The sequence below is a fragment of the Lates calcarifer genome, linkage group LG9 (genome assembly GCF_001640805.2).
Source record: "Lates calcarifer isolate ASB-BC8 linkage group LG9, TLL_Latcal_v3, whole genome shotgun sequence".
Taxonomy (NCBI): domain Eukaryota; kingdom Metazoa; phylum Chordata; class Actinopteri; family Centropomidae; genus Lates; species Lates calcarifer.
In genome coordinates, this window is record NC_066841.1 from 1,378,848 (window position 1) to 1,405,455 (window position 26,608).

At 44.8% G+C, this 26,608-nt stretch overlaps 2 protein-coding genes across 4 annotated transcripts in view; both read right to left on the minus strand.

Annotated features, from left to right (window-relative positions):
• Positions 1-53: 53 nt before the first annotated feature.
• pitpnb (phosphatidylinositol transfer protein, beta) lies at positions 54-15,272 on the minus strand. Its single transcript, XM_018697151.2, has 12 exons — positions 15,197-15,272; positions 10,181-10,211; positions 9,140-9,285; positions 8,011-8,102; positions 7,838-7,845; positions 6,959-7,033; positions 6,345-6,428; positions 4,700-4,777; positions 4,474-4,578; positions 3,898-4,020; positions 3,670-3,757; positions 54-2,995 (listed from the first exon to the last, which is right to left on the minus strand). Exons 1-11 carry the CDS (start codon positions 15,214-15,216, stop codon positions 3,710-3,712), a joined length of 810 nt encoding a protein of 269 aa, XP_018552667.1. The 5' UTR covers positions 15,217-15,272; the 3' UTR covers positions 54-2,995; positions 3,670-3,709.
• A 468-nt stretch (positions 15,273-15,740) lies between these two features.
• The window catches only part of ttc28 (tetratricopeptide repeat domain 28), a 91,378-nt gene continuing 80,510 nt past the window's right edge, over positions 15,741-26,608 (minus strand). For 2 of the 3 annotated variants that reach the window (XM_018697101.2, XM_018697117.2), the window contains exons 19-35: positions 26,086-26,215; positions 25,703-25,930; positions 24,613-24,802; positions 23,352-23,492; positions 22,974-23,118; positions 22,675-22,854; positions 22,008-22,582; positions 21,680-21,927; positions 21,321-21,445; positions 20,484-20,561; positions 20,242-20,401; positions 19,894-19,970; positions 19,347-19,370; positions 19,011-19,140; positions 18,797-18,904; positions 18,073-18,712; positions 15,741-17,606 (exon numbers count right to left, since the gene is read on the minus strand). In XM_018697101.2, the coding sequence (XP_018552617.1) occupies positions 16,478-17,606; positions 18,073-18,712; positions 18,797-18,904; positions 19,011-19,140; positions 19,347-19,370; positions 19,894-19,970; positions 20,242-20,401; positions 20,484-20,561; positions 21,321-21,445; positions 21,680-21,927; positions 22,008-22,582; positions 22,675-22,854; positions 22,974-23,118; positions 23,352-23,492; positions 24,613-24,802; positions 25,703-25,930; positions 26,086-26,215 (4,308 nt within the window). In that variant the 3' untranslated portion in view covers positions 15,741-16,477. The remainder of the gene's footprint in view (positions 17,607-18,072; positions 18,713-18,796; positions 18,905-19,010; positions 19,141-19,346; positions 19,371-19,893; positions 19,971-20,241; positions 20,402-20,483; positions 20,562-21,320; positions 21,446-21,679; positions 21,928-22,007; positions 22,583-22,674; positions 22,855-22,973; positions 23,119-23,351; positions 23,493-24,612; positions 24,803-25,702; positions 25,931-26,085; positions 26,216-26,608) is intronic. The other variant, XM_018697109.2, reaches the window with a different exon arrangement.

Sequence of the window (26,608 nt, forward strand, 5' to 3'; positions counted from 1 at the left end):
GCAAAAAACGAGTTAATAAAACACTCACACACAGAAAGTTACCAGCACACACATTCTCTTATTTGTTCAAATTTATTAGATATTATGTTCCATTGTCTAGACCTTCTGTCACAGCCTGAACGCCGTGAAAAAGAAAAAAAAAGGAACTAACTGTATTACATTCACTACTAATTCCCCTGAATTTTGCCTTATCAGAAAAGAGAAAATTGAATACATTGTGAATCTTTGTCTTTCAAAAACAAGAAAAGAAAACATAAAAGAAAAAAAAAACAGTAGATTTTGCAAGTGCTTATTCATGATTACAATAAAGAAAACAGTATTTTGGACTCCATCTGTTCCCTAAGCGTCTATTCCTCCCCTCACAGTCATACCCTGGCTGGCATCACTGGTAATGCTACAAAACTGTACATCACACAGCCTGTTCTAGTCTACGGGGCGACTCCCGTCATCGTCAAACTCGAGTCAGGCCTTTCACTCCTCGTGGGTAAATCTGAGGTCGAGCTGAGTCCAGTTTGATGGTGAGGAGAAGCCGCCCCCCCCTTTTTAAAAAGGGATTTCCCTTCTCGTCTGACGCAGTTCAAGAGCTTCTCAAAAGCACTGATGTACTGATCAAACATAAACGAGAGTAACCCAGAGAAAAGAAAGGGAGAAATGTAAAGAATACAAAAAGTGTTGAGCATGCAGATCAAATCTAGTTTTAGTGAATCCACTTTGTCCTCGTGTGTTGGTGATATCATGGGTCCATGTCATGCTTGTGCAGGTGTGAAACATGTCAGCACAGAAACGTCCTGCATAGTTTGACACATCTATTTCCTAGCTGTACATTCGTAAGCATGGATGAGGTACAGTTAAACCACGGTATATGAGCAACAACACGTGGACAGTTTGCTCCACTTCACACACACACACTCACACACAGCACACTGTCCACAGAGCTGACATCACCTGCTCCGACAACATCACAACTTCCTTAAAGTTACTGTTAGCAGTACAGTGTTGAATGATGGACCTGACGACGCCTAGTAGCTGTGAACGTCCCATTCAAGTCAGTGTTTGTATGTACAGTTTGTCCATTCTATTATAAAGTACACTTATAACTCTCTGTCCAACACAGACCACACACACATAGGTTACGACAAAACCTAAGAATTTTGGAGACAGTCACACCTGATCGAATAAACAGTCGCACTCACAGCTGGAAAACGGCACTAAGCTACGTCATGATTCTATAAAACATCACAAAATACTGTCACCTAGAGCCCAACGAGATCTGCACCAGCTCCAAATAAAGACGTGATAGAACGGCTGCGACCTCCACTTCAATGCAGCCACGAGAGAAAAGCAGCGATGCGTGAAAGAGAGCAGGATAAAGACAGCACCTGTTCTCAGATCAGGGCTCGCACTAGATCACCCACCATCTAAACCAGAAGAGTCCACTTCATTTAACTTTTGCTGAAGCCATTTCATCCGTAACTAGAAACAGTCAAGAAATGTTCAGGTTGACCTCATGCGTTCCTGTAGTTAAGGTTGATGAAAAGCTTAAAAACATCACTATACATGTTGAAAATAAAAAATTAAAACTAGACAAAATGCTTGTCAATCCACCGCTGCAACAAACACTGCAGATCTGCCTGGACCCATTTGCTCCGTCAGTCGAGAGAGGAAACGGTAGTTTGAGAAAGATATAAAAAAACTACCTTGATTCATGCACGCAGCAACGCACAGACTCATCCTCATTTGTTTTAGTTTGTTTTTTAAAAAAGAAAAGAAGAAGAAAGAGAAAAGCTTGTGTGGAGAGGCAGTGGGAGCCCTCCAGTTAAAGCCCTAGCCAAGGAGAAAGGACATGCAGCGACAGCATGAGGCAAAGTTCAACAGGGCGCTCGTGGAGCGAGAGCACAGCTGTGTGCACACAACACTCACAAGCCTCGATATTAAGCTGAACGTTCTCCATCTCAGTCCCCAGAGCGACAGTCCTTTAAGAGTGAAGGCAGCTGATAACACAAACAAGCACACAAATGCACACACTAACACACAGGTGTATTGTACAGACTCTCGTAGAGGGCGCGCACCCTCTCTCTAATCAACACAAACAATCCACTTGAGCGAAGCTGCACTGCAGCGACTATACACATGCAATGACAGTTTACTGAGGAGTTGCTGTTGTCCACATGCACTTGTGACGGAGGAGGGGGAGGGGAGGGGGCGGGTGTGCATGTCGAAGTGTGGGACAGGTGTGCATGTGAGGGGAAAACAATAGCAAAGAATTACCTATCATGCATGAGCATTAGATTTGCTTTGAACCATCGACAGGCATGGATCAGCCTCACATATTAAAACTAAAACAAAAGAAAAACAGAAACATCAGTGTTCCCGACTGACTGCCAGACAGAGGGGACAGAGAGACACGGGGGGGGGGGTCTAGACAAGTTTTATCAGGACGAGAATATGGACAATACTGAGGGGGGAGACGAGGATTAAAGAAGAGACAGACAGTTATAATACATGGGAGGGGGGAGGGAGATAAATGGTCCAATACCTGCTAAAGTCATCGTATACCAATTTGTGTGGGAGTCTGTTTCTCTAAAAACAACATTCTAATGAATTTAAAAGGCTTGACTTTCTGAGTCACGGTTTACACACCTGAATAAAAACAAAGCCCATTGTAATAATCAACTAACAATTACATATCAGGCAATTTACGTTCTGTGCAAAGAGTTTTTTTTTTCTTTTTAAATGTATGCAAAACCATGTTTTTTTTGTTTTTCTGGGTGAACAGGAGGCGTGTGATTGGGGTAGGATCTGTACAGTACTGTTAACCAATCGTGTCAAACCCCCCAATGAATCATGTGAGACAGGAAGAGAAGAGGCGACGTCGGGGCCACTTCCTCGTGGTGGTGGGCGTGTCTCGGATGACGTCATCGTGACAGGGTTTGGTTGATTTGCCTCATTGCTCATGAGCAGCACTGGTGCCTCGAATCGGACCTGTTTTACGCAGCTGAGGGACGGAGAGAGAGAGAGAGAGAGACGTTCAGAGATCAGCTTGATCACACAGGTGTTTCAATCTGTTTCACAAGAAGCCATGCACATGCAGGGGAATCAGCCCACGCCCAAAAAGCAAAAGATAAAAACAGCTCAGTAACAGGTGAGCTGCTACCAGGAGGAAAACAAAGTGAAGTGATGGAGCTGCAGCAGATTAAAGTGAGTGAGAACGACAAACAAAGTGTTAATGAACAGTGAGGTCAGACACAGACCATGGCCCTGTTGTTTGTACGTGGATAACTTAATTAGCCTGACTTATCAGTATCATTTATGATGTGACACAAGCCTGGATTCATTCAGCTCTAAACGTCATTTTAACCTGGGACTGTGTGACTAACACTCCACATCCAGGGTTAGGACGTTACTATGACAGAGAGGGATGAACTCCACTAAGAAAGAAGCACAACATTGGATTTATCTGTGACTCTGTGATGGCAAAACTGTTCAAGGCTGGAGAACAGGGCCCATGGGATGAAGAGAAAGGACGATTAGAATGGAAAGAAGGAAGAAAAGACCTGAAGACAAACAGACAGGTTCAGAGATGAACAAGGGAGTGAGACAGCAGCCGGACAGCGGTGAGGAGTAAGAAGAGCCATGCAGCTCCACCAGTGTTCCTCTGCTCAGACTTACTCAGCCTGCCTCTAGTGTTTGACCCTACAGTGACGGGCCTCTACTCGTCTGTTGCAGAGGTGCCTCGCACATCTCCCTTCTGACGCATCTGATGTGACAGTCAGGAGGAAAAGGTTAACTCATGTAGGTTAAGCAGCTGTGTGGTCTTCAGTCGGTCCACTCAAAACAAAACAACGATCATTGGTTTAGGTTTGAGAGAAAGGTTGTGTGTGAGGTGAGTTCATTTACCTCCTCCAGCTCTTTCTGAGTCTCTTCTTCCATCCGCCTGATGTCCTCCATGGTCAAACCCACCCACTTGTCGATCCAGCAGAACAGCTGACGGTGGAAGTTGGTGAAAATACGCTTTTCTTGCTGTGGAGAGAAGAAAAGGAATTAAACTGCAGAGACAGCAGCAGGTTAGAGATGTTTTCTGTTTACAGGATTACAGCTCAACCAGGTGCAGATTTTAACTGAGTAACACTGAGATGCTGATCAAAGCCTTGTCTCCCCCTGCTGTGCAAAACAGAAACAACAGCTGACAGTGTCCAGGCTGTGTAGGTGTTTAACATGGTCCAGGTTCGTTGTGTGACCTCAGAGAAACACAGTGAGGTTTGGTTTTTGTGTGTGCTTCTTCTGACTGACAGCAGATCATGATTAAAGACTGGAGTTGTGTTTCAGGTTGCCAAACGTGGGAGAGAATAACCTGTAACTGCTGGTGTTGGTGTGTGGGACACGTGAAATAAACCACATGCACACTGAAGAGGTTTCAGTGCTTTCACAGGGTTTTCTGGCTTGGTAATGTCGTGAGAAGATACTGGTCGTTACCCTGTGGATGAAGTTCTCCACTTTGGTCTGCAGACCCCACCATCTGAACTTGACCGTGACCAGTTTGTATGCACACATGTAAGGACAGTCTGTCTTCAGCTCGTTCTTTGAAGGACCAGAGAGAAAACACAGGGGAAGAAGAAAGTTCAGCGAGGTCTGAGAGGCTGTGAACATCACGATGTTGAAACATCAGTGCGTCTCTGCTCTGTGTTACTGTGTCAGGTACCTTCCATTCAGGGCCTAGAGGTCCTCTGTCTGTCTTGGCAGAGTGGAAAAGAGCAGGATCTTCCTCTGGCTTATAGTCCTGCAGGAGAACAAAGGGCAACAAAACGTCAACACCCAGCACCCACCAGGCTGTACCTGAGCTCCACCTGTCCACCACAGCTGCTGCAGGAGGAACAGAGAACAGGGCTGTTTCTGCTGGCTCATTAAAGCCGGATGTTTTGGAGAAAGAGTTAAATGTCACTGAACTCGTCTCCTGAATCCACTTTCTCCTAAAGAGAACATGTTTAGACTCGTCAGTGCTGACTCACTCATACTGAAGCTGTTTAGTCAGACTTCACCCTTCCAGAAAGTCCTCACACTCCTGTTCTCAAACAACCAGCAACCGCAAGATCACATTTTTACCACAACCCCCAAATCCCCTCCCCCCTCGCCCGCGCTCACGGCTCTCTGTGCTGTTTTAATCCATCAGGTCTGTGGAGAGGGTGGTGGATACCTGGAGCAGATGGACATTCAGATTAAGCCTCGGCCTCAACGCTGATCCACTTAAGTCATTATTGTAGAGGAGCTGGTGTAAGAAATGCTCGGACGACTGTGACCCACCTGGATGAAAATGGCTTAATGCCTCCTTTTAGATTTTAAACCATGTGCGACATGACGGTTCAGGTATTACTGAGTGACAGCTGCCCCCATTCTGCTTCTTAGTGGTTTAAAAAAAACACAGCTACACAAATGACAAGAGCGTTGTGTAGAAGATAAATAAAGACCTAATACATGTCCTCCAGCTGCTCCACACACCGTGAATAACAGAGCAGCTGCTGGGACACTGGACAGCAGGAACGAGGATGTTAATGGGATGCAGGTATGTTTTCATATTCACAGCTGGAGACAAGAGTCATTCACTGATTCAGCGTGAATGGATGAACGTCAGCTGATGACGTCATCCATTCACGTCTTAATGGTGTGGAAACAGCCGACATGAAATAGTTTTATTTCTTTAGAAGCAACAAACGTTCATCCAGCGACTACAGAGAGTTAAAGAGCCGACTGATGATCACATCCACTGTCAGCAGCTGAAGATGTGATCACTGATATTAATGACAAAATGTATGTATAGAGAAGTATAGAGAAATATGCATTTTAGCAGACTGGCTGACCTTTGACCTTTTGGATAGAAAACATCTTTACTTCATTTTATCCTGTGTCAGATTTTGTCATAATAACTGTAGGAATTCTTGAGTGAATATTCAGAGAGGTCACAGTGACCTTGACCTTTGACCTCTGGCCACTAAATTCTAATCAACTCATCCTCAAGTACAAGTGGAGAGTTTGCACCAAATCTGAAGTAAACCTCTGAGGGTGTTGCTGATTTATCGAGCTCATCTTCTCTCTTCTACACCAACATAACTTCAGGCTTGTTACTGCAGCTGCATCAGTTCAGAATCAGTGAGGCTTTAGAAACGGCTGCCATGGATAATTCTAATAACTACAGGTGAATAAAACAGGTATTTGTTAACCTGTATGACCACACTGCTCCTCAGGGTGGAGACATCCTGCTGGAAATCAGAGCTCATCAGGCTCTGCTCACCTCACTTACACATCTTAGTTTAGTGCTGTATAAAGTTTCTATCGTTGGTATAAAAACTCACCCCAGGGGCCACTTCGTCTTTGCTTGCAATATCTATGGGAACCACCTCCACAGTCCTCCACGTCTGCTCGTCCAGGTCATGAACCTGCCACAAACAATTAAACCCATCATGTGAAGGAGGACGTCGGCTCACAGCTCAGGCTCCTCAGGAGGAGTTATTCAAATCTAAATCAATGTAAATCAAATGAGATTTAAATTCAAAACCACACAGGTGTGCTGTGACTCGGGCAGGTTGCTCCTGAACCTGGAACAACCTGTACGACCCATGTGGCGGTGTAACTCTGAATTACAGAGAAACCATTTCATTTTTTGCAGTAAATAAACAATAAGCTGCTGAGAAAATAATAAAAAAAATAAAGAGACAATAAAAAGCTGCAGCCCTGGTGACATTATCAGGGTCATCTCCGCCTTGGATTAGAGACAGAATAAACTTTGGGCGTGCAGTTTTAAAGGGGTGTTAATGAAAAATGCCATCGTTGCATTATGGGAAATGTAGGATCCAGTGATTCAGCAGCAGCAGAGAATCAGGATCTCACAAGTCACCTGCCGACTTCAAACGGACATGCAACACTAAATGACTGCAGTACCTGTTTATACATTAACATGCTCACTTACATTTTCTACTGTTCCCATGTCAGGTTTGTGCCACGTCTCAATCTTTATCATAAAGTCGTCCTTCATGTACTCATTCTGAAAAGCAGCAGACAAAAGAAATTTCATGAGTGGGATCAGGTTGTTACTCAGAGATCAGATACTACTCACAGGTACAGCTGATCTCAGCCAGTACAAACAGTACAGAGAACACCATGAATGGAGGGTTCTAAGAGATGTACTTAAACCCTGCAGCTAAATCCAATTAACCAATGAGACATTTAGACCGAAACAACTCTGGTGATGCTGCGCTGCTCAAAATGGATCTATTTTTAACCCTAGCAACAGTAGTTAGCTTGCAGATGAAGTAGAGTAATATCAGGCTGTGAAAAAACAGACAAAAACAGTCCTACATTATGTCAACATAGAGGCCCGAACAAAGCAGCATTTAAAAGAGCAAAAATCTATTTATCTTAATAGAATCACGCAGGAAGGGACGGAGAGCCGGAGTGTCCAAAGAGCCATCATAGATTATTAGCTGCACTGGATCATCCACTTTTGTTTCACCTCCTCTGTGGGAGCATAAACTGCTCCACACAAGAGGAATGGTTTGCAAACTGTTACGTCACAGAACTCGATGGGAGAAACTTCAAAATAAACGGTGTGAACTTGTCCTGTTAGCGATCCTTCGAGAGCTTTCTCTCCCAGTGCAGCACCTCTTTATTGACTGAAATGATGTACAATCCTGTGAAAATGCCACAGGGAGTAAACAGGCCAGTGTGTTAGCGGTTCACTCGCTAGCTGCAGCAGTTCACCAGCCACCAGCCCTGCGATTAGTCCTCATGTCACCAAGCTTACTTCACCAGGCTGTAAGAAAAAGACAAGGTCTGACAAACAACTCACCGTCACAACTGCAGAGGAAGGAGGAGGAGAAGGAGACAAAAGAAAAAATAAGCATCAGTATCAAAAATCAGGTTGACATTTATCATCAAACACCTTCAAACTGCACAGAGAAAAATGCATGAGCGTATAAGATGCATCCAAATTCTGTGAAGACACGATAACCGTAAACTTACTGGTGCGACAGTATGGGTAGGCGTTCCAAGCCTTTTCATGAAAAACTAATGCTCCCTCTGGTGCAATCATCTTCACGTACCCTGGGACTTTACTGCAGCGACAGAGAAACAAGTCAGAGCCTTTCATAACAACGAACACATCCACAGGTCAGGAGCCGCCTGTGAAGCCTCTAACAAACCACTTCATCTTGACTGGTTGGGGATTAATGATTACAGTTTATTCTTCTTGTAATGAATTGTCCGTTTTGTTGTTGGTGGCACTGGACTGAAGGACCAACACCTATTTCCTGCAATATCAAAGACCTGCTCATACAATATAATAATGAGAGGAAACACCTGAGGAGGAGGAGGACAGCCCTTTGTCTGCAGAGCAGCCTCAGTTCTCCACGTGCTGCTGCAGTACCTACATATTCTGTCTATGTGTTCGTGTGATCCAAACAAACACGTCCAGATGGAGGCAAAAACTCAGATCATGTTGCTCTCCATGTTTTATGTGCCTTACTTACTTAGGTTACCTGTCCAGGGAGTTGGCCACAGATGATAACAATGCAATTAATGGCTGCTTTGTGCTGTAGGTAGCTATAAATAATACATATTTCTAAGCACCAGCTTTGTGAAGCTGGTATTTGTGGCTGTGTTCCTTCAGTTCTGTGCAGATGTTCACCTGATCTGCTTTTAATTACAGCCACTCCTTATGTCGGGCACATGCGGTTATGATTTCAGTATCTGACTCAGCTGTCACTGTTTGTATGAACATGTTGTGCACAAATACAAATACACATTTCAGTCCTCAGTTTTTTTAAATTAAAAATGTGCTGCTCCAGTTTCTGCACTCTCAGGATTTTCTGCTTTTCTGTGTTTTTCTCTTTGTAAACTGATTATGCTTCAGTTTTGGACAATTGGTCGAACAAAACAAGACATCTGAAGATGGACTGTGGAAAATAAAAATAACCATTTTTCAGTATTTCTGTCATTTTAGAGACAAAATGATTCATCAGCTGAATGGAAAAATATTCTGCAGATTATTATGCATCATTATGAAAATACTCATTAGTTGCAGCCCTGATGGAAAACTCAGTGCTACTTAATGATTTTCTGCAAATATTTTCTCTTGATTTCAGAGACTCGCCTCTTTAGATGGTATATTTTATGTGTGTATTGTCCCTTCTCTCCATCCTTCTCGTAGGGTTCGTTCTTCAGCACCTCGATGCCTTCTCCTCCTCCTGTCTCATTCTTGCTGGCCTCAGCCACAGAGTACAACTGTCCTACTTGATACTGTGAGAAATGGGAACAGAAAGGGAAGACACACACTGAATATACAGACACAGCTACTGTGACAAAGCCTGGGATTATTTGCTGGAATAGGCAAAGACATGAGCAAGTGCCTGAGGCCAAGGCAGGAGGATGCAGTACCACTGACTGCCACTAGTTGCTGCACAGAAGAGTTAAACTGTTCAAAAAGCCCAGATTTTTGTTGCTTAAGTGTCTATTGATCCAGTGTTTCTGAATCCATTAACATCCCTTGATCAATCTGTGGCTGAGCTGACATCCATGTGCTTCTGTGGTGTACGTTAGAGACATTCCTTCATTAGACCTAATGTAGCTCTGATATGGGATATTAACTGTATCTGACGGGATGTTAAGGCTGATACGATTACTGTGAAGGAATACTAAAACTAGCGTCACCTCTGGGTGTGTTCACTCTACAGAAAATCCTTTTTTTTTTCTAAATAAAACCTGACTCTCTCTTCCAGCCACTATGTTTTTCCCAAGCAGAGAAGCCTGTGAACTCAGGCCAGTGTATGATGTCAGTGCATCGCAGAGGCTGTGCTCAGATGGAAACAGTTGTAAATGCTCTATTTTGAGGTTTAATACTTTATACTTTGAGCACAAAAAGGGCGATTGCTAATAAGCACAAGTTGTCATAGAGACTGAGATAGTTTTAAAGGCTGAGTCCACACCCCAGTCCACTACCAGCCTGTCACACAAATACCAGTGCTCTCTAACAAAGGCTATGTTGTCTTGGCCTCCGGACTAAAGCCTGAGTGGATGAGCATTCTGTGTACAGGAGAAAATGAACAACATACTGTAGCTGTAACATGGACTGTGTTAGTAACACTAGATTCAAAGAATGTAATATTAAAGAAAGTATGGATATAATGACACTCACCTCTTCCACAGAGACCGGCAACACTACACGGCTGAGAGAGAGAGAAAACAAGGGGGAGGTGGGGCAGGAAGTGAAGAGAGAAACAAATAAATCAAACCATTATTAATGAAAATACAGGAGTAAAACACTGCAGTAATGTTTGACTGAGCACTAATAAAAACATCAGTCTTTGGATGCACTGTGACCAAAACAAAGCCAAAACTTTAGAAACTCTGACCATGTTTGGGGAAAAAATGAACTGTCTCCCAGTCTGACTGTTTCAAACTCTTCTTTAGTTCACAGACGTTTGTCACTCTGAGTAAGACTGGCTCTGTATTTACAGCATGACTCAGAAATACCAATAATGAAGGTGTAAATATGAATGGATGCAAAGGAATACAATAAAAACACCAACACAGAGCAATATTTAGATCATTAGAATACATAGCTAATTAATAAGGATGTAATAATTCTGGTTATCATACATCCTAAGCTAACTTAACTTAACTAGTCTAACTTTTGCCGCAGGCGCAATTACGATTGGACCAAAAATAGTCAGGTGACACACACAGTTGGAGGATGATAAAATAGATGTTACTGGTGTTCTGTCTTCTTGTATCATGATGTGATGCTGTGGATATTTATATCATGGTTTTGGTCTTGGCTTCAGAATCGTAACAACCCCACTCATTAAGACTTTAATTTATTTTCTTACAGTGCCGCCGTGTAGAAAGTGAAATATCTAATGTTTTATCTCGGACAGACTTTCAGGTGATCACATGTGGTTTCTATGCTGCGTGATGTATTTATTCCTTCACAACACACCTGCCCAAATTACAATTAAATAACTTTTACCATATCTACAACAGCTCAAACAGCAGCATAACCAGGCCACAGCCCATGTATGGAACGAAGGAATTCACTACACAGGTAAACAAAAAAAGGGACTTTCTTCCTGCCCTCTCAGGCAACAACACCTCCTCCTCCTCCTCCTCCTCCTCCTCCTCCTCCCACAATCCATACAAATCCTCGGCTGAGATTGGCAGATTCTGCACCACACCCTGAACCTAAACACAAACTGATTGGTGAAGCTCTCTGTGGCTGAGAACACGCAGCCTGACACACTCAATTCACCAACAGATCTGTAATGTAAACAGCTTGAAAACCTTAACACAAAGTATTTATAGCCAAGAGCATTAAGAGAGAAGGAGAGTGTGTATGATAAAAAACAACGATGACATGTGCTGTTAAGCACACTAAAGGGGTGAATACTTTTTGCTGAATGTGGCCAATAACACTCATAACAGCACTTTGGAGCTGAAACAATCGATCAACAGAAAATAAAATAATCAATCCAAATATTCATTGGTTCCAGCTTCTGGACTGTGAGGTGTTTTATTTAAGTGTAAACTGAAAATCTTATCTGAAACTGTTGGTCAGATAAAACTGGTAAAATAAAAAGTAATTATCTTGAGCTTTAAGAACTTAATACAGGCAATTCTGAAAACCAGTGTGAACATCTGCATCTACCAGCTCATACATGCCATTCAACAACAGGGAAATATACATGAACATACTGTGTGTTCTACATAAAGAATACTTCAGAATATATCAAATTTTCAAAGACTAAACCAGATTTTGGCACTGACCGTCGTGTAACCAGAGGAACAACGTGGCACAAATGGAAAAACAAAAGGCAGAGTGCAGTGTTTGTGGTTTTGGCTCACAGTGATGTACTGTACACTGCAGCTTTTGTAACAAGAGAGAAATTATACATGTTAGCAAATGTACAAAAGGACCCACTGCGTGAGATTTGACCGTGACTACATGACACCACAGGCGGTTTTAATCCTGTGCCATGAAGAGCTGAGAGGTTTCACTCCAACTGAACTTTACACATCTGTTAATTAGCATACGTGAGCACAAAAAGAGAAATTAATCAGGGAAACTACCGGTGATATACCTGCTTCTCTGGTGATAGTCACTGTAGCTTTCTGTGGAAGCGTTTCCCCAAAAGCACTGCAGCATCAGTTTCACTTTACTGGTCACAATAAGGACTGTGATGTCCTCAAACTACTGAGATGACACCAAACAGGATCCAGTTCTCTTCAGCTTCCACCCGGGGTGTTAATGATTAATCAGTTATTGATTATTCACAGCTGAACTGATCTTCAGTGTGTCCAACATGTTAAGAATTTGCTTGTGGTGCTGGGTGGAGTGGGGTGTGACTGATGGGTATGCAGAGACTCATGCAGGTCTGCAGTTACAGATGTCACCTAAACGCCTCACATGTAGGCTACCGATGATGCTAGATAGGTGGCCATGCACAGAAGCCTGTAGTCTGTACTGTAACGCACACAACTCAGACCGGTGTGTCACCAAAAACACGTTCATTCTGGGAATAAAGCGCTCTAATGTGAGATTTACCTGAGTAGAAACGGACTGATTTTATCTACCTGGGCGCTGATCGCTGATCGCTGATCGTGTTTAGGTAGAAAAATCACCCATCATTGGATACAGACGTGCACAACACAATGTGGCCAGTGGCAGAAAACTGCTTGCAATCTGCAGCATTAATATTCAGTGTCAGGCATTCATTATGAACACAAATTAACTGTGTTTACTCTCACAGACACAGACTTCGTGATACAGACCAGTGGCAGCAGAGGGAGGCTCTGCTCTGGAAACTGTTCTGATTGATTATAAAGAATTAAACTGTTTGAATGATTTGGCACAGGCTGACCAGCCACAGTTCAAGTGTCCAGGCGACCTATAGTCATGTAAGCTCCGGTGTTAACCCCTTCACAGAGCTCATAGGTACCACAGAGGAGGTTATCAGGTTTCATTCATTGATTCCAGCCACACAAACGTGATGATTTGCTGTTTGTTGCCTTCAGAGACAGTGATCTGAATATCTGTGGGGTTTGGGTCGCTGATGGGACAAAACATCCAATTTCAAGAGGTCATCTAAGGCTTTAGGAAATTCTAAGTGACAGTTCTCTGACATTTTATTAAAATTAATTCATAATAAAAACATCTGAGTAAACAAAAACTACTGACATGCAGACTTAATGCACCTAGTACAGAGTGACAGCAAACAGTGATAAAAACTCTCTTACATTATTATATAAGAGAAGAAATTACATGAGTGCATGAGTTTGTAATTTAAAACAAAACATCTTAACTTCCCCCAGTTTATTTACTGTGTTTCATACGGTTAGTTTATGGTCAACAAAATCCCACTAAGGCCTCACTAGTGAAACAACCACACAGATAACCATGGTGGTGTGACAGAGCTCTCTCCCAGATACGTTAGATTATTGACTTCTACATGGGTTCAAGAAGAAAATGAAATCAAAACAGTGACAGTGAAGAAACCTCTCTCTTCATGAGCACTTCAGGATATAGGATAATATATTTTTACCTGAGTCCAGGTCTTATTCCAGGAGAGACAAACTGACTGACTGTGTATGATGAGCTCGTTTTAAACATGATTCCTGCTATAAACTGATTATTGTTAATGAGCCACAATACTCAAAACTGTCAGAGATTTACACCTGGAACTGAGGACATTTGGTGTGTTTCCTTATTGATTATACTGTGAGTGAGACACCAGATTAAAGAGCAGATTATACTACACCAGCTCAAACTACATGTTGTGTCTGAGAGAAGCTCCATCTACCTGCTGTAATTCAAGTAGTTTTCAACAACCTTGTTCATATATGTAGAATAATGGACCTATAACATGTTTGATCACATCCCGGGCACATTCAATATTTGCATCTCTGCTCTGCTGCATTTGCATAGTTAAACATCTCACATAACGAACATGTGTTATTTACCTCCGTACTGTTTTGGTTACATGTGACTGAAAGAATATGAATCATTAGAGCCTCGTGTTTGGTAAATTATTTACAGGTAATTTAAATATTTTCAGAAGCGACCAGGTAATAAAGCAGTAACCTCACAAATCATGACAGATTTTTCTCCCTCGCATAACAGCACATTACCCGCTTTTAACAGTAAGAAGTATCGATATCGATACTGATATCCTGGTCCTGGTATTACTTGGTATCGAAACCATATTTTGTGGTATAGCCTTCTGTAACAACAGGTACCGTTATCTGGAGCGGATGTAGGTTAGCCACATAACAGAAGCTAGCTTAGCTGAGAAAAAAGTGGATAAAACACCACAATCCCGATACAAGAGATTTAATTAACAGTGATACCGAGGCAGCAGCACTCTTACGTTCGTCTTAGCCGCCCAGTTAAAGGGCTAACTCTCTAATGCTAGCGCCACCAAAGTAACAGCAAAGTAGTTAGTCCTTCCATAACCTCAAGCTAGCTTGAAGGGTACAACTGCTGCTGTGGTATGGGCCAGTATTAGAGGATAATTCCTTGCCAAACTCTTTGTTAACGCCACGGTTAAGTGCGGTGTAGCTATCAGCTGGGTTATAACATAGCATAAAATGTTAGATGTGTGCATTACAGATGGACTCCAGGGTCTGAAAATTGTCATGCTAGCAGTTAGCCGGCTGCTACGGCTAACTTAGCCAGCTAGCATTATTGGTAAATCCGACGGAGAAGGAACCTTAATCTGTCACTCACGGGACCAAAGCTTCACATTACGGCACTTTACAGATTTAACACCCGCTTAACCGGCAAGCAGGCGATATATTTAACCATCAGAGTCACGTTAACAAACTGAATATGCAGATTGTTTGTGTGAAACCAGCGCAGCCTTTTTATGTAACTCATTTTCATTAAGAAGCTAATTATCCCTTCTGTTGCTACAACTCAAGCTAGCGTTAGCTCGCACTAGCAACGCCTAAAAAAGACCGGTGTGTCCCGTTATCCACGTACCGATCCACCCTGCTCAAATCTGGCTTTTTAACGGTCAACAGGGGCGTAAAATCCAGCGCACGACAGCACAAAACGAAACACGCATGTTTAGGCTTCAGTAATGAGCTCTCAGACAGATGAAAATGTCACTCTAAATGCACCAAAAGACATTTTTAAAAAACACTTCAGACTCACTATTCCTTGATGAGCACCATCTTCGTCACCCGGGCTGCGGCTGCGCACTGGGAACCGACACCAGATAGAATTATCAACAAGTTTGTCCCGCCCCCCTGGATAAATCTGATTGGCTGAAAAATCCACACCATTGTTCGTGATACACTGTACAGGACTGTACACTGTATTAAAGATGTATTCTAACGAATTCACCTAAACACTGTGATAAACTGATGCTGACAGTGTTGAGAAATACTTTTACTCAAATACTGCACTTCAGTATAAATCTCAAGTACTTATACTTTTGAGTATGTTCATTTAATTGAATGAATCTAAAAAGTAACTGGTGACTATATCTGTTGAGTAAATGTAGTGGAGTAATACATTCCTTTGAAATGTAGTGATGTAGAAATATTACACAGCAGAAAATACACATACTCAAGTAAAAGTAAATGTACTTCCCACCTAGGACTGAGATAAATATCACTCCCACTGATATTTCATCTAATTTAAATTGAAGGTTTACAGCTTCATGTTTAAAGTGTGTGAAGAATCTGCAGCTACATTATGTAATCAAAACAAGACAAGGAAAGACCATTTTTATTTGTCATCTTCTTGAGAATTGAGAAACGACTGAATCAGAGTCTGGCACCGCTGCAAAATTTTACATTAGAAAGTTAATGAAACACTTAACAGCAAGAGGTACCATGCTGACAATCACACTTCAAATCAAAACTCCATAAAAAATATCAAAATGTTTTCTTCACTTCCTCCTTGTTTTAATTGTCTTTATAAAAGGTGTAATAATGACTGGAAAACACAGTTTACAAAATAAATGACAACAATAAGCATCGGTAATAACGTTTAGCAATAATTATTACACAATAAATCAAATCCAGCTTACACAAATATAGCGAGTGTTTAGGTTGACATAAAATGTTTCCTTTTCTCAGGCATTCAGTCAGCAGACTGTCAGTCAGAACTTCTTTTCAGTGTACATGGAGGCATTGAGACACATGCTCTCTCGTCAGTCATGAAAACACAATTAAAGCCAGAGACTCAACAATTCACTCCGAGTCATTTTGTCCTTCCAGCTCTCTCCAGAAGAAGGCACAGTCATCACATTCAGAACACTAACATCCCTTCACAAAAAGTAATGCCATGTAAAATCACTGTCAGTATGAAACAGTACTCTTTTTATCCTTGTCTTCAGCAGGTATTGCTAAAAATGCTTCTGTCATTGTACAGACACAGAAAATGAAGCTGTGGGCTCTGGGACCAGCGCGGCAAAGATCCAAACTCTCAACATTTAGAGGACGGAAAAAAGTGTCCAGGAGAGAGGAACTTGTAGCCGTTCCCAGAGGGAAGCCTGATGCCTCCTTTAGAGTTTGTGGGAGCATTAGGAGGTGGAGGTGGAGGCGGTTTAGCCTCCAGTTTTTGGTGACCATTTGTTCTGCTGCTGCTCTTCTGATCCTCTGGTGCTTCTACGTTTTTGCTGAGAGACTCATGTCTGGGTGAGAGATTCAACAAACCCAACACATCCTTCTGAACTGTACTCATTTTCTTATTCCCACCTCGGAGTAAACTGGCGGGGCAGGGCACCTCGTGTTTCTGGCTGGCGTTGGCCCAGAAGGTTTTTAAGTTATGAATCGCCTGGACTTTATTATCCTGCTTTGACTGGTTCAGTTCGGGGGTGTTTGCAGGGCTGGAGGAGGCTGAAACGGATCCTGTGGAGGAGTAGGAAAGGGCCGGCGATGGGGCGCTGTCGGCAGGAGAGCGGGAAGGTGAGATGTGGGCGGTGTAAGGTGAGGTAGGGTACTTCAGTTTGAGCTCAGCCTGTGCGTGCACATCCGGGGAGGCGGTGGAGAAAGGCGAACCCTGCTCTTTTACAGACAGAGATAAAGAAGGAGAGGAATGAGCCGGACTGTTGTAGCCGGAGCTGATTTTCTGTAGCGAAGAGGAGCGGGACGGTGGTTTAGGTCGGGTTGGGGGAGGAGTTGAAACAGAGGCGGAGAGGGGTGACAGATGACTGGAGAGGGACAGAGGAGAGGAGCAAGCTTTTAGACTCGCTCTGCTGGGTGGTCTGCTGAAGGCGCTGGTCTCAGAGGGCTGAAACCCACGCGCTCCTCCAGACGGAGTCAGAGTCGGGGTTGTGGGAGTCGAGAGAGACGGCTGCCGGGCCTGTGCCTCCTCTCTCCCCTCAGAACCCCTCAGCGTCTTCCCTCTGATGTTTGCTTTCTGCAGGCTCTCCACAGCTTGCATGTGGCTCTGAGTCTCCTCCAGGATCTTCTGGGCCAGTTCCTGGGGATCCATTTGTCCCGCAGGACCCGTCCTCTCCTCCTGGGACTTGACCGTGCTGTCTGTCTCAGTGCTGGACTGGTCCGACTCAGAGCTGCTAACCTTTCCTTTCCCGGTCCTCTGAGGAGATGAGCTGAGAAAATAAAAAATAACGAGTTATATTGAAATTCCCCTTTAAAAAAGAGACTTAACATGTGGCTCAATCTGAAAAGCTAAAATAAATATATAGTAGTTGTGAAACTTTCTGGGTTGAACCATGAGAACAAAAGCTCAGCAGCTGCAGCAGAAAATCTCTGATTCTCTAAACTAAAACTAAAATATGTGCTGTGATAAGACACATCCAAAAACTGAGCTTCACATTATTTAGCATGTTGCACGAAACTGTGAAACGTGGAAACAATAAATGAAAGAGTAACTCTGGTATTTTTGAACCTTTTCTTCTCATGTTTTTGTGTGTAAATGAACAGCAGTGAACCCTGCCACTGTCGCCAGCTTCAGCTCCAATGATCAGATAAAACCTTAGTGACTGTTTCTCTTTTCAGTGCATTTTAGAAAGAACCACATTCATTCATTGTTTCTGAACAAAGTGCTGAACTCACATTTCCTGCCGGAGTTTGGGGCTGGGTGAGACTGTGAGGGGCAGTGGTGGAGCTTTAATGGGAGATGTCGGCGTGCTGACGCTTCCTTTGGAGGAAATTGTAATAGGATACCCATGTCCCCCGTTAGCTCCTCTCCCGGCCCCGCCTCTGCCGTGTCTGTGACCTGCAGGTAGCGGCAGCGTGTCACAGTCCCTCCCCCCTCGTCCCAGCGGCTCACTGCTGATGATGGAGTACCCCTCGTACTCCTCGTCCTCCCCTTCTCCTGCTGCTCCTCCGTGGTTGGTGAGTCGACCTCTTAGCAGGCCGCCGCCTGAATGCCGGTGCGAGCCGTACAAGCCCGCTCCGCCGCGAGATCTGTCCGGCTCCTGTTGATGCGAGCGCTGGCTGATGATGTCGCTTCCTGCGGGCTCAGGTCGGGACAGGAAACTGAGGGAGGAGGCGAGGGAGCTGAGGCTGTAGACGGAGATGGCGTCGCAGGAGAGGTTGTCGGGGCAGACTGGGGGCAAGAAGGAGGGCTGAGGTGGGTAGCAACCAAAGGAGATGGGTAAAGAGTGAGGCTGGGAGGCGGACTGGGAGGACGACAGAGACTCCAGGGAGGAGGAACTGTCCATGCTCAGTCGCTTGGGAAGCTCTGTGGAGTCTGAGGAAAGACAGGGAATGACTGTCAGTGTTAGGTTGGAATAAAGAAAAAGAAAAAAGGCTCAAAGTTATAAATTCTTCTCACCGAACAGCGCCAGAAGAGACTGGAGGGCAAAATGCATGGTGCGTCTGCTGGCCTGTTTTCCAGTCTTCAGCACGACCTCCTCCTGACCCACCTCACACAGATCGAACCCTGAGACAGACAGTGGAGGAAAGTAACTAAGTACTCTGGTATCTTTGAGCCTGAGCCTTATTTTCTCACGTCTCCGGGTGTAAATGATCGTCTGCTGTTGACTCACCGAGTGCAGCCAGGAACTCGTGGCAGCCTGGAAGCCTCCAGAGCTGCACACTTATCGACACTTGAATAGGAGCCAGTGAAAAGTCCTGCTCTTTGTCGCCCGACTGCAACTGCACCAACACTTGGTGAAGCTTTGGAGAGAAGAAAGAAAGAAGGAAGGGTGAGAGAGGAATGGAAGGTCACCTCCACGAGAAACAGTCAACAGCTCTGGTAAAGCTCGAGGCAGCAGCCACATCACAAAGATCTGCACATAAACCTTTAGCAAATGTGCGCCGGCTTTGATCAGTCGTATACTTTGTTTGAACTGGAGTCAGTAATGTCATCATGAAACACTTACCATTCCCACCATGCTTTTAACCGCCTTAGAGAGGTGGGTATGAGAGAAGAGGAAACAGAACTTCAGTGGTTTATTCCTGTGTAACTCAGCCATGCATGAATGATGACCTGCTTATGCTGATGGTATTTGGTGATAACTGTATGTTATGGACTAGCAGACAGAAATGTAACCAGATCCCTGTCACTAACACATAAACAGGTGGATATGAAACGTGAACAGCTGTGTGTGATTTCACTCTGAGACAAAAACACACATGCAGCGATCAGATGTCATTGTACTTAAGTACAGTTTTGAGGTGCCTTATACTCCTCCACTACTTCATAAGGAAATATTGAACTTTATATTCAGTTTACATTCATTTGGCAGCATTTTACTGCGTAATGAGACCATGTAAGTACATTTACTTTAACCTCATTCTCAGTGCAGGACTTTTACTCATACTGGAGTATTTATGTGTAACTGTATTTTTGACTTAAGTAAAGGATCTGAGTAATTCTTCCACCAGAGGCATGAACAGCTGTGACTTTACTGAACATCATGGCGGTACCTTGTGAATGAGCTGTTCTCCTGCCTCGGACGCTGTGACCAGTTTACACAGAGCCTGCAGAGCTGGAGGAGTGAGACCTGAGGATGTACAGGAGAGTAATCAGACCTTCAATTATTTAAACACACAACGGATCCTAAAGAGCTCAGATTTAACATCAGATCCATTCAGAACAGAATCTGTGTCCTCTACTGCAGACTTAACAGTTAATTATCCTGTCTGTAAGTTGATGTAATATACACAGATAAAATGTCTTGCTGGCGTCTGGGTCCTGGAGTGACAAAGCAAGTCATTATTTTATCAGTGTGATTGACACGTGAGACATTTTGAATAATGGACAAGCGGTGGTACCAAGCAGAGACTGTAAAGTGGTGCTGCACTGCTGCAGCCGGTCCCCAGGGTCTGATGTGGGGAAGAAAACCGCCGCGGGGAGGCCAGCGCCGCTACCGGAGAAGTCCAACCGGAACCCCACCGCAGACAGGAGGGCCTGCCACCCGGGCACCCCGCCGACCTGACCCAGAGGACAGAGAAGACGTGGACGTGAGCAGAGGACAGACACAGGCTGACATTTAAAGACAACGAGACACACTGACCTTATTCTCCACACTTTGTTGTGACGTGTACATTGGGTTACACTGGCCGCTCTGAATGCGCTGCAAAGACTTTTCAACCTGGACAGAGAGAGAGAGAGAGAGAGAGAGAGAGGAGGGAGGGGGGGGGGGGGGGAGAGAGAGAGAGAGAGAGAGAGGAGAGGGATGTGGTTCATGGTAATTAATCACTGTGGGATAATGTGCCTGGAGCTGCTATTTACAACATGACATTTTGGGAGATTTCAGACCTGGACCTTTTAGCAGTCTGCTCTGATGGAGGTCTGAATATGCCAGACCAGATTTGTATTGATCTATGTGAGAGCTGAGTGTGTTTTTTTTTCCATCTGTCTCAGCAACATACATTTAAATCTGTCAGATGGAGGGAAAGTGATTCACTGTAGGTCATCACTGAAATATAGATCTGCAGCTAATGATTCTTCACCTTATTCATCTATAACATGGTCCATCACAGTTTGTATGAAGCCAGAGTTACACATTCAGATCAACCATCAACCATCAAAGAAGAAAGAAAATCACAAAGCAATGAAGAAGCAGCAGGTAGAAATAACAAATAATCTGTTAGAAAATCTGAAACTAATGAGTTCAGCTCTATTTACAGTGGAACTGTTTGTGTTATTTGTGAAAGTTTACGCTCAGTGTGATCCTTTTTCATCTGTAAAATCAGGCTGCACTCGTCCTGAAAGGCACATCATATGCAGAAAACTGGATTTGATGGAGAGCCACTCACAGACCTGATATGGTTCAAACTGATCATGATGGGTGCAGACTCATGTCAGCAGTGACACTGTTAATGACTGTGGAGGTGTGATGGTGTCTCACCAGGTGCAGCAGCACTCTGAGGGCGTCCCTGGCCCTCTCTGGGTACTGGAGGATCTCTGCCAGGGCTTGGCCAACCAGCGACATGGGACTGTTCAGCTTCACATCATTGCCAATCAACATGTAACCTGAAGGGAAACACACACACACACACTTCATGATGTCAGCTGAAGTAATGCTGCACACAGTTTGAGCTCCTCTCTGCCTGCTGTGTCTTTTCCAGTCTGAGTCCTTTAAATCACTTTTAACATCCATGAGGACCAGGACCAGCTGAACTTTTCTCTGTCAGCTGATGAATACTGTGAGATGTTGGAAGCTAGTGAGTGGACCCTGAGTGTTTATGGCCCGGGTTGTTTGCTCACCGGCCCAGTTGGAGGGGTGTGAGAAGTGCTTGCTGCTCTGCAGCGTCTTCATGGCCTCGGTCAGAGCAGCGCTGGCTTTGGTCCCGTTGAGGAGGGCTGTATAGAAGGTGTGTGTGAAGAGTTTGGAGGCAGCTATCGGCACAGGCCACAGAGAGACGCACACACACTGGACGCCTGCAGCCAAGAAGGCTCGGGTCAGACCCACCACCCCGTCAGCTGACACCCTGCTGCTGGACTCCGGGTACAACCTGAGGTGACAGGGAATCAGGACTGAGGTGAGCCGTCAGACCAAACAGGCTCTTTAAAAGGCTGAATGTGTAAGTTTTACCTGAGAACCACCACTTTGACGGTCAAACACAGGCCCAGTATATCAGCAGCAGTGAGGAGGAAGTCCTGAAGCGGCGGGCTGTCACACACACTCTCCACTTCACACACACTTTCTGCGTCCTCGCTCGTTTCGTCTGCTCCCCTGAGTCTCTCTGGGCTGCTGTGACTCTTTGAAAACGAACCCTTGACCTTTCCATCCTGGTCCACAGCCTCGCCTGAGGTCGACGCCCCACACGGTGATTTCTCCTTGGGTCGGCTTCCTGCCCCCTCTCCCCCAGCGTGCTCTGGGCCGGGGGCGAGGACCAAAGCGGCGAGCTTCCAGGATATATGCGTTGCAAAGTGAATGCACTCTGCCTGACTCAGGGCGGCGAGTACACGCTCCTTCGTGGCATTCGCTCCAGTTAGGGGGTGACATCCAAGCTGTTCCCCCAGCCACAGAGCTTCATCCTGGGCTGAAGGTAAAGGCCCCCACAACCAGCGGTCCATCACGCTGGAGGGCAGGCGAGGAGCTCCAACCACTGCAGCCACTGAACCTCCATCTGTGCAAAGTGAGGGACCGACACGGCGAGAAGGAGGCTGTGGGCAGAACACAGATCAGATATTTGTTCACGTTTATTCAAGTTTTCTAGAAAGATTCCAAAGTTGTTTTTAAATTATGATTTATCTACCTTGACTGTGGCTCCCAGGCTGGCTAAAGAAGGCACAGAGATGAGACTGAACCTTTCATACAGGTACTCATTAGAGGAGCTGCCTTTGAGCAAGGCAAATGGGATCAGGTACAATTCTCCCTCCAACACTAATACGAGCTGTCTGTGTCTGCCCACGGGTCCACTACTGTGCATGAGGCCCTGGAGAGAAAAGAAGATGAAAAGATCACGTTAAAAAAAGCATGAGAAGTAAATGGAAAGAGGCTGGGTGTTGAAATATAAAGCAGATATTTCCCAGGACACAGGCATGCTGTACACACCCCTTCCATCGGTGCTATGAGTAAGTCATACAGGGCTCGTAGAGGAGGTTTGCTGATGTTACTCGGTCGACAAGGAGGAGACGATAAGTTGTCTTTGACTGGAGAGACTGTGGCGCTGTAAAGGCTGGTCATGCTCTGACTGCTCCTGTTGAAGGCACGAACACACACATGACGAATAAATATATATAAATCAAAGAGAAGAAGTCAGGGTTTACTCTGGGGAGCAGGAGCATCTGTGCATCCAGTAGATGTTGAGATATTTAACTGAAAACCTCTGACCTGCTCGTGGCTCCAGAGGAAAACTCAGAGGATCACTAAAATCATTAGGATTCATCCTCTGGGGACTGTGAATGTGAAATCTAAAACCCAAGATCAAACCTGTTGAAGAGGTTGTTCCTGGACACCATGCGGAGGTAGCCTGTGGGGTCGGCGGCAGAGGTGAGTTTGTTGTTCAGCTCCTCAAACTGTTGCTCTAACAGATCTCCAGCTTCGCTCTCGGTCTCGCTGCTGGAACAACCTCTGTGGATCAGACAACGACAGGAATTATTACGGCTGTGTTCAGAAAGAACAGATGTTTCATTTCAGAGCCAGAGCCAGTCTACGGCAGAGAATCCTCTCTTCAGGAAGGTCACCACTAACCACGTCCTTGAGGCTTAGATTTGAAATTAAAAATGACAGGTTAAGTAATGACACTGCTTATGAGATAATAAACAATGTTAATATTGCAGTTTATTGCTGGTCTGGGTGCTCACTGTGTGACACCGTTACCAAGAGAAGAACTGGTCTTTTTCCAGAAAGAAAGAAACAAGCAGAAGTTAAATACAGGACTCTTATGAACTGGACTGATCAGTAAACATCATTACTTTTTATGGAATCCTTTGGCTGCACTTTTCACACACTCAGGGAGATTTGATCTGTGTTAAAATAGCACTTTCTGCTGCCTGGATACACGTTAGAGGGCAGTAAACGTCCACTGGTGGGTTGGAAAGTGTTTTAATGCTGCAATATGTGCAAATACATTTCATGCTGTGGATGAGCAGGATTCATAATCATCGCACACAAATGGAGGGAAGGCTCCAGGCTCACCACAGCCTTAACACACACACAGACAAACACACACAGACAGACACACACGCGACAGACGCAATGAATGGCTGCTGGCTACAGTAACTCTGCTGCAGTGGTTTTCACAGAAAGTTGAGACGCAGTTTGTGTCGGGGAACGTTTGCTGACACAACACATGGCAGTGATTTACAGACTCGTCCAGTTGTACCAAGCAGGGCCTGAAGTTGTGGGCAGGATAATTGAGGATAAGGAAATATGGCAGGAGAGAGCAGGAGAGAGGGAAGACAGACGACACGCAGCGTGAGGCTCCTCTATCTTGCTTTCCCCTCTCTGGTGTTATATTGACTGGAGATGTGCGACAATAAGTCCTGCTCTGTTCCACTGCACACAGCACAGCTCAGGCTGCAGGGAACACTGTTAGCCTTGTAGTTTCTCAGATATTTGATCATAAAGTACTGGACATCAGGGCTCACCACAGTCAGCAGGAGTCATCCTCTGAGAACCCTGAATGTCTGTAAGAAAGTATCTGCCAGTCTCTGGATAAATGAAGGTTATCACTAAAGAAACACACTACCTGCTGTAATGGCTGTCCACTCCCAGAGCCTCTCTGGCGTTGCAGATGTACTGCTCCAGAGACAGAGGACCTCCTCCTCCTCCTCCTCCTCCTCCTCCTCCTCCTCCCTGTGGGCTCCCACCACCATCCTGGAACTCCGACATCTCTGCTCCGGTCTCTCCCAGATACACCTCGCTAAACTTCACGATACCTGTTGTGGCATTTTGGGAAAAACACGAGTGAATTAGTGCACGTTACGCTGTATGGGCAGATTTTATATCTTAATTATTAACAAGGCTAAAAGCTTTAAACCCAAGTATCCAGTGGAACTCAGAGGCTGCACTCTTATTTACAAAGTGCTGGAATAAACCAGTGATGGGGCTCAGGTGGAGGCCTGGGGTGGCGGTGACAGTCTGGCCACCCCACATAGCACCACACAGCCAATTATAGTTTCCTCTGGAGGGGTCTGTAAACAAAGCTAATTTATTAGATGAAAATAAGAACAAGAACAAAAGAACCAAACTCTACAGAGAGAGACAGAGATCCAAAAAGAAATAATAATTATAACAACTGAAAATAAAGAAGAAGACTGTTTCTCTCTTGTTGTCTGCACATCCACAAACTATCAGGAGCTTATTTTAGATCCACAGTTGAGACCTAGTACTGGTCTCAACCTGGCCACACCTTTCAAAACTGTCTGGCTCCAGCACTGATGGAGCCGTGACTATGAAGCTGGCCTCAGTGGAAAGGTCAGACTGTCATTAAAGTCACAACGTGATTAAAATCAAAAGGTTTATTCCCTTAAATGCCCTCAAATGTCATGACAATTAGAATACCAGAGTCCAAAATAAAAGTGTTCATCCACTGAGGAGAGTGAGTGTTCTCAGTAAATGTCATGGCAATCAACCCGTTAGATGTTGGCCTGGCTCCAGCGTCCACTCATACAGACTCACAGAGGTTTACAGAGGCTCAGGGAGCTCGCTGCCAATAAGAGCTGGTTCACCAAATTATAAAAACAACCACTTTGGGTGCCCCTGAAGATGATGGTGGCATATGTGTAAGGAGCATTTTAAATGACCTGAAGCTGTGTGGTGTGTTTAAGTGTGTGTACCTGTTCCTGGAGAGATCAGCCAGCTGTACAGAAAACCTCCTGCCAGGGAATAGTAGAGGACCATGGCCCTCTGACCGTTGACCGTCTCCAGGATGTGCTCTACGGTTACTGGAATGTAAGGGTCCGTGCTCGCCGCTTGCTGACTTCCTTTCTGGCGTTCGACCAGCAGATCGGCAAAGGCACGCGTTCGCCCGCGCTCGGCTATGGCCAGAGCCTCATCGTGTCGGCCTGAGTGGAAACACAGCGTCAGGTGATGATGTGTGCACTGCTAACAGGCGCACACACAGACAGAGGAAAGGTGAGAGGCACCTCACAAACAACACGAGGCACAGTGATCCACGCTACACCACAACAACACAAGAGGAGAGGCCGGCTGATTTTACCTAGGCTGACGAGGACTCTCTGGAGAGCCTGGTACGAGCTGGTTTGCAGATCAAACAGAGAGAGCTTGTAATCCGTGCTGTGCTGCGTCTCGTGACGAATCGTCTCAAACAGCACGGATGCTCTGTACAACTGGAACACACATCACACTGACGGTCATATACACTCACACATAAACTCATATATAAGACAAGTTAAAGCTGCAGCTGCATTTGTTCCTCCTCTGATTTCAGGGTTTTTCCTTTCATTCCTCACCTGTTTGTGTTTTTTAAAAACAGAAGCAGCTGATTTCATTACTTCAAACCTGAATGAAGCAGCTGTTACAGTACTGACCACTGGGTGGCAGTATAAACACACAACACACTGAGCGAACAGGAGGAAAGCTGGAGGAGAGTTCTGCCTCCTTCCTCTCCATCAAACTCAGCCACAGATAACAGCAGCCAAACAAAGATGGAGTCATTACAACTGGCTGGGTATCATGTTGATAGTGTTTGTCTGCTGTGGACCAGCAACATCCTCTTTTCA

Coding starts and splice junctions, on each gene's coding strand:
- pitpnb (XM_018697151.2), bottom strand. CDS start 15,216: ATGGTGCTCATCAAGGAATA. Junction 9,286..10,180: donor TGCCGGTCTCTGTGGAAGAG/GTGAGTGTCATT, acceptor CATTTCTCACAG/TATCAAGTAGGACAGTTGTA. Junction 8,103..9,139: donor AAAATATACCATCTAAAGAG/GCGAGTCTCTGA, acceptor CTGTCGCTGCAG/TAAAGTCCCAGGGTACGTGA.